Below are 8135 nucleotides of genomic sequence, written 5' to 3'. Positions count from 1 at the left end.
AGCAATGCATCGACTGTTGTGTGCTGCTGTGAATTAGTGTACATGACTCGTGGCATTTTATGCAGCTGCTACTACTATGTGTCTTTATGTTGTGGCTGTATTTAAGATGATGCTTTTTCACTTCCTCTATTCATGTACTCACTGATGCAGTGTGGTGATTTTGCGTATATGAGTTAGGGGTGGGCGTTTCGGATTGTGGGTTGGGTGTATGTAACTGCAGTTTTTGGCAGTTTGTGACCACATTTATTATATATGTTTAATATATAATAGCTGGAGTTAATAACTTAATCTATTTGTCACTAAGTGTATAATCTATATATTACAGTATCACTAGTGATGTCACGTATCAGCGATTATACTCGATCATCGTTTGAACAGTGGCTCGAACCAAGCGCTGGTTATCAACATCCATAATCGATTTCATCGGAAAAAAAAAAAAATTGAAATAAATGTAAAACTTGGAAAAGTGATGAGAATCAGAGATATCATCGCTACTATACAACTTATCCTTTATTAACATACATGTATTATACACACAGTAGTAAAACAGTACAAAACACAAACAGTTAAACAGGGCTAAACAAGCACATACATGCCACACTCGTACATGCACACGACTTACGCACACGCAGGCATTCAAACACCGCCGAGTAACGATTGTAACCGATCATCGGTTACTTGGGTCCAGAATTTAATCGATTACGAAATTACAACCGATTGACAACACTAAGTATCACTAATATATTATCACTATATTTAAAAGATAATCTATTTTATCACGGTTATTTCCATTTACTGTTTGAACGGGTGTGGTTATGTAACGCGATGTTACAGGAAACACAAGTGCAGCTGCTGTATGTACGACTGTTACTAAGGTAATTTCCTCCCAGAACTGAGAAGTATATCTATGCACTCAGCTGTTGTGAAGTTAACTTTTGTTTAACTTTAAATTCTCTCATTGCCTATTTCCACACTAGACAAGTCACTAGAAGCTCGTTAGAAAAACATGGATTAACTTCCGCAGCAGGGCCGCTCTGACGCTATTGCAGAAATATTTTTGATCTGACTGAAATGAACTTTTCCATCATGATGTTTTGTTCTAGCTTAGTAGGAAATGTGAATGCATGTCTGTACTCTTACAGTACTATAAGTCAGGGGGGTCTGTGTTGACCTAGCTGGGTGTGCACATTATTAACTCGTAATTCCTCAATTTTTCCTAACTTCGGAATGAAAAACGCGCTGCTGTAGGTACTCTGGTGTTCGGCTGCAGTTCAGCTTGCGAACATGTAGCGGCCCGCAGCATAACATGCGTGGCCTGTGGTTCTTTGACTTTGAACACTTTTACTATGTTTTGCCGTATGTACTGATAAATGACACACGATGTCATACTTGCACTGCCAATTGTGGGAAAAATGCGTAAGGATTATATATATATATATATATATATATATATATACAAAAAACCTGTGATAACTGGCATGATTTTGGCACCCACTTAACTCCTTTAAACAGCTCGTTGGTTCGTGTGTTCGAGAAACGCATGGGTTGTTAATAGTTGCTTTTTTTCAGGGGTGAATAAAACAATGTTTTTTTTTGTTCTCATTCACTCCTGACATATTCAATAGCTCGGAATACACTACATTAGGACAGGACGTTTTGAACATGCAGAGAAAAGATCGCATAATTCTCCACCGTACCTCTACCTCGAGAAAACAGTTGCTCGACAAGCCGCGTCGCGAAATTGCCAAGTTGCTCGTGCTTCGATCATATTCTCTCCCCCTTACTCATTACATTTTTTTCAGGGGTGAATAAAAACAATATGTTTTTGTGCTTTTTTTACACCAAATATGTAGAATGGCTCAGTATACACTACATTAAGACAGGACGTTTTGAAATTAGAAAAAAAATTTCCAGAAAAGACAAACTGTTGTTAAAACTGTTGCTCGACAAGCCGCGTCGCGAAATCGCGACGTTGCTCGCGCCTTGATCATATTCTCTCCCCCTTACTCGTTACAGGCATTCACAGGTGCCGATCATTCTCCTTTCGTCATCGGCAGCGGGGAGGGGATAGACGAGGGCAAGGAGGATGCGGAGTGGGTCGTGCTGAAGAACAAGCCCGAGTACGACGCCATGTTTCGCTCAATGAACGTCACCGATGGCAAGATCACGGGCGCTGCAGCGAAGATGGAGATGGTGAAGTCCAAGCTGCCCAACTCTGTACTCGGCAAGATCTGGAAGTTGGCCGACGTCGATAGGTAATGGGAACCCTGTCTCGTGTAATGTAATAAAAAATGTGATATCGTGTAATGTAAGAACGCGGCCTAATATAGCATTATAGTGCACGATGTCATGTCATGTATTTATAGTTTTTCTTCTTATCTTGTTGGTCCCCCGGTGGGACATAAGGTCGTATGTATAATGTATTGTAGTATTATGTAGTAATAACACAGCCTATTATAACATTGTAGAACACGACGTCATGTCATGTATTTGTAGTATTATGCAGCATGTCGTCATTCAAAACGCATGGCATGTAAGTGCTGGCTTACTTGTACATGTATGTACAAGTATGTACATGTATGTACAAGTGCAAGTATGCACATGTATACATAATTTTAAGTACAGAGACTCCCCTACTTACGAACATGTTCGGTTCCGAGCGGTCGTTCGTAAGTCGAACATATGTACGTACGTATACAGTATTCTACAGTAGTGTAGTATATGTACGTGTGAACATCGAGTAATCTAGGTAAACATATATGTGAACACAGGAGTTGGCGAAAGTCAAGATCAGGCGGGCGATTGTGTCTTTTTATTCACCAATATTGACATTACACACTAATGGACTTCAGGGCAAATTGTTCGTATCATCGAAAGTTCGTAACTCGATTGTTCGTAGGTCGGGGAGTCTCTGTATTGGCTAAATAGTTACACAGCAGCGGCCCGTAGCCACTTTATATTGGGGGGGGGGACGGTTCGTTTTTTCACATGTTGGCAATTTGCTCGGCGAAGGGCGTGTACAGGATTTGTACCAGGGGGGGGGGGGTTCAAACCGTAACCCAAAGTTGCGAGCACGCGAAGGGGGGTCTGGGGTCTCCTCAGAAAATTTTTTTAAAATTAGACCCCTTCAGCTATGCGTTTTCTGCGCCGATCAAGGGGGGGTCTGGGCCTCCCTGCGACCCCCCTGTACACGCCCCCTGCTCCGGGCTGCGAAGCGAGCCAGGCCGAGCCGGGAGCATAGCGACCGGGGGGGAGGTGGTGGGAGGGGTGTCGTTCACTGTTCACCCCTCCGCACGATTGGAGATTTTGCAATTATTTACAACTAAAATGGAGCGACCTGATGGTTAATTTTCTTGCAATTAAAAAAAAAAATTTTTTTGCTTAGGGGGGGGCTCGGAAGGGGAATTTCGTTCGAACCCCCCCCCCCCGAACCCCCCCTGGTACGGCCTGCACAGTATGTGTTTTTTGTTTTTCGGTGTATTTTGCTATACGTTAGGCATTCAGTGATGCGTTTGGTGTTGTTTCTCGCTGCGATAGCGGACGGAAATGCTGGATGAAGATGAGTGGGGCCTTGCAATCACCTCATGTTCAAGATCCGCCTGGATTGGATCGACCTGCCCACCACTCTTGCCACCTCACCTCGCTGCGCCGGTCGAAACTGTGGGTCTCGGCCGTCGACGTTTCTTGAACGAACTTAGCTATGCCGGCTTAGCTACACACGTGCCTTGGAGAGCTGGACGTTGATGACTAGCTATGCCGGCTAGCTACACAGTGCTTGAGAGCGGCCGTTGATGACTAGCTATTGCCAGCTAGCTACACACGCGCCTTGAGAGCGGACGTTGATGACTAGCTATGCCGGCTAGCTACACAGCACCTTGAGAGCGGACGTTGATGACTAGCTATGCCGGCTAGCTACACACGCGCCTTGAGAGCGGGACGTTGATGACTAGCTATGCGGCTAGCCTACTACGCACCTTGAGAGCGCGACGTTGATTCGCTAGCTATGCCTGCTAGCCTACACGCACCTTGAGAGCGGACCGTTGATGTACTAGCTATGCCGGGGCTAGCCTACACACGCACCTTGAGAGCGGACGTTGATGACTAGCTATGCCGGCTAGCTACACATGCGCCTTGAGGGTGGACGTTGAAGACTACCCATGCCATCAAGAGTCCATAATAGAAATGGACTCTTGATGCCACTTAGCTACACGCACCTTGAGGGCGGACGTTGAAGACTACCCATGCCATCAAGAGTCCATAATAGAAATGGACTCTTGATGCCACTTAGCTACACGCACCTTGAGGGTGGACATTGAAGACTATACCCATGCCATGCTGAGTTAGGACTCCCGTAGAATGCCACGGGTTGCTATCGCAGTGCTGGATAGCAACTGTTTTTATTTATTAGAGAAACACCCGGCTCTAATCGTAGAACATGCTAGAGTCGATCATGTGCTCTTGCATGAATGCTAGAGTAAAGACAGTCAACCGTGGACTGTGTCCGTGATTGCTATGAAGTTATCCGTTGCTGTTTAATCGATCGCGAATGGCTCGTGTGATGAGTATTTCTACGATCGTAATTAGTGTGAATGATCTGTAAAAACTTGCCCTTTAGACCGTGCCTCAACGGCGCCGAGTACCTTAGCTGTGATGTCAATTTACGACCGACGGTGGCACGTGCGGTGCAGCTAACTAGTTTAACCTAGTTTATCTCCCTGAGGTTACTCGCGTGTAGGCAAGCTCCAGATGTGCCACCCTCCAGAGTTCGTGGGCACAGCGTGTAACCGTCTTCCAAGATGCAGGCGTTAAGAAAAGGCATGCTACAACCACCTGGTTGTAATTACATGCAAATTTTTCTCCCTTTTCAATATAATACGTATTTTTCTTCAATGCGTTGAAGACAAATACAGGAGTGGTGCAGATAGGTTGGGTAGTGGTTCTGTTGTTTTGGTGCGATATAGTGCCGTTTGTACGAGGTGCATTTTTTTGCATCAGCTATCAGGTTACAAGTCTTGGACTTGGACATGTTATGTAGTTCATGTGTGGCCAGCAGGGATGTGGAGAGAAAGGCGAGACTGAGAGGTGGAGGGGGAGGGAGAAGGGAGAAGAGAAGGAGCTTGGAGAGCGAAAGCAAGCACTAGCGCGAGAGTAAGGAGTGGCCTGATTTTATGACTTGCTGTATTTTGACTCTGCACTTTATACTGGTAGTGCTCAGACAGTAATGATGGCTCGCAGGCTGGCAGGCTGGTAGGAATGAGAAGAACTACTACACAGCAGCTATATAGCTGTAAACTAAAATGCAGTGCAAGAGTGTGAGTGGTATATTAGTTTTGTTATATGAGAATGAGGGTGTGTGTGTGTGCGTGCGTGTGTGTGTGTGCATATGGGTGCGGGAGTGGCGCAAATATACCACTACGTACGCATGTGTGTGTGTGTGTGTGTGCAGGGCCGCACGCAGCAGGGGGGCAGCAGGGGCAGTTGCCCCCCCCCCCTAGAGATTTTCAGAGTATGCCTTTTAATGGGACAAATACTGTACACTTTTAGAAATAAAATAGAAATGTGACAAAAGGTTATCTTAAATCATCAAAGAAATATTACTTTAAATAAAGAAATGTGAAATTGCAAAACTTTAGGCCACAGGGGGCATGGGGAGTACCTTTACCCCCCTACAGAAAATTTCCTGCGTACGGCCTTGTGTGTGTGCGTGCGTGCGTGCGTGCGTGCGTGCGTGCGTGCGTGCGTGCGCGTGTGTCCGCGATCCAAAGAGGTACAGATCGCACGAAAGAGAGGGAGAGAGAGAGAGAGAGAGCGAGAGAGAGAGAGAGATAGATAGATAGATAGATGGAAACACAATGAATCATTGGATCACATGGTGAAGTGAATAGAGGCAGCATATATTATGTTTGTTTGCTATAATAGTTCGAAGTCTTGTGTATGCAAATAATAGTCTCATATTCGTGGTGGTATGCAGTAGCGGGTTTATCTACGGTGGTTACGAAATCGGAGAAACCACAAAAGCAACCGCCCTGCTCTAACCACTACGTGTTGCTACGGACGTGATTGACGTCACACGGTCTGTAATAGCCCGGATGTGTTGCTCTTAGATTACTCTCCAAGCGGGAGTTGTGACATTGCCGCCTGTAATCAATAATCTAAACCCAATATTTGTATTCGATAAGTCATTGAATTGGAATCCGGATATGCGTTGTTGGACATGATTATTACTTTTTTGATTTCTTGATGGGAAAAATACAACGTGTGTGAGGTATATGCCTACCTATAGTTATTAAGTTAATTAATTTATGCTTGATTGTACAGTAATCTACGTAGAATATCTAGCTCGGTGAATTTGTTTGAAATGATATTGATATGGCTTTTGAAATTTGTTGGTTGAACTGTTATTAATTTATTTCATGCGTGGCCGATAACTATAATACAATGCGGTGTGTTCATTAGTATTTATAAGTGCAGAGTATGTGAAATTTGCGAGTAGAATTGCTTAGGATATGTCGTTAGTTATCGTGTTTAACTCCATATTTGAAATAATTATTTTAATGAGGCTGCTAGAGGCGTGAGTAACGACCACGTTTTGGTTTGTGGAAGTTTTGTGTCGTGAGTTTATATATTTATATATAAAAAAATTATTCTTTACTTTCATCACCTGCTTTTCAAGTGTGCACATTAGACGTGTAGGCGTGCGTGTTCCGTAAACAACACGATGGTAAAGTATCCTATCAAATTTCATCCCGGATACTGCAGCTGCATGTAGCATCCTCATCATTGTCATCATCATCAGCAGCAGCTGCAGCTGCATGTAGTATCATCATCATCATCATCAGCAGCAGCAGCAGCAGTAGCAGTAGCTGCATGTAGTATCATCATCATCATCGTCATCATCAGCAGCAGCAGCTGGTACATATTCCTAGCCACTTAGACCACAGGCACTTGAAGCGTTTCAATATAATATAATGCTAACTAAATACGAAATCTATTTTATTTACTACCAAATTCTTAATGTTTCTATACTCTCTTTCACCTATTATTGCCGACAGTTTCCTGTCAAATCCTACGTGCAACAATATAGGCCCTACGCTGCCGGCGCCATTGCTCTCGCGGCTCCACTGTTGCACGCTTACACTAATATATATACTATATATATTAGTGTAAGCGTGCAACAATGGAGCCGCGAGAGCAATGGCCGGCGGCAGCGTATATGGTTCCACGTAGGATTTGGACGGAATTTACAAGAAACTGGCGGCAATAATAGGTGAAAGAGAGTATAGAAACATTAAGAATTTGGTAGTAAATAGATTTCGTATTTAGTTAGCATTATATTTTATTGAAACGCTTCAAGTGCCTGTCGTCAGACGTGCGTGTGTGTCGTCAGACGTGCGTGTGTGTCGTCAGACGTGCGTGTGTGTCGTCAGACGTGTGCTGTGTTAGACGTCATTTATAAGTGCATATATTCACTCGTTACACGTAGAATTTTGTATTTTATACGTATTATAAATATTTTATACATATTATAAATATTTTATACATATATAGCATAATTCTATTACTGAAACATGCAAAACATCTCTTGATGGTAGATTCAACCGTTACACGTAGAAGTTTATATTTTTTATGGGCAAGGCACGCACGGTGCACCCTGAATAGCTTAGTTAGGCGCGGCAAACAGCTGCTATTATGCTACTATCGATCATAGGGTGCAAGTGCAGCAGTCCTGTCGCAGGTTCTTTCATCACTTGCTTTTCAAGTGTGCACATTAGACGTGTAGGCGTGCGTGTTCCGTAAACAACACGATGGCAAAGTATCCTATAAAATTTCATGCCGGATACTGCAGCTGCATGTAGTATCATCATCATTGTCATTATCATCATCAGCAGCAGCAGCAGTATCGGCAGTAGCAGCAGTAGCAGCAGTAGCAGCTGCATGTAGTATCATCATCATTGTCATTATCATCATCAGCAGCAGCAGTAGCAGCTGCATGTAGTATCATCATCATTGCCATTATCATCACCATCAGCAGCAGCAGCAGCAGCAGCAGCTGCATGTAGCATCATCATCATCAGCAGCAGCAGTAGCAGCTGCAGCTGCATGTAGTATCATCATCATCATCGTCGTCATCATCA

The 8135-nt window shown here is 43.8% G+C and overlaps 1 protein-coding gene across 1 annotated transcript in view; it reads left to right on the top strand.

The window, feature by feature from the left end:
• LOC106809844 (EH domain-containing protein 3-like) overlaps window positions 1-3577 on the top strand; it is an 11858-nt gene extending 8281 nt beyond the window's left edge. The window contains 2 exon segments of the mRNA XM_014813072.1: window positions 1952-2256; window positions 3540-3577. Of these exon segments, the coding sequence (XP_014668558.1) occupies window positions 1952-2256; window positions 3540-3557 (323 nt within the window). The 3' untranslated portion in view covers window positions 3558-3577.
• Window positions 3578-8135: the final 4558 nt, after the last annotated feature.

This window comes from Priapulus caudatus, unplaced genomic scaffold, assembly GCF_000485595.1.
Source record: "Priapulus caudatus unplaced genomic scaffold, Priapulus_caudatus-5.0.1 Scaffold390, whole genome shotgun sequence".
Classification (NCBI taxonomy): domain Eukaryota; kingdom Metazoa; phylum Priapulida; class Priapulimorpha; order Priapulimorphida; family Priapulidae; genus Priapulus; species Priapulus caudatus.
Note: the sequence above shows the minus strand (reverse complement) of the source record. Positions and strands in the feature narration are given on the sequence as shown.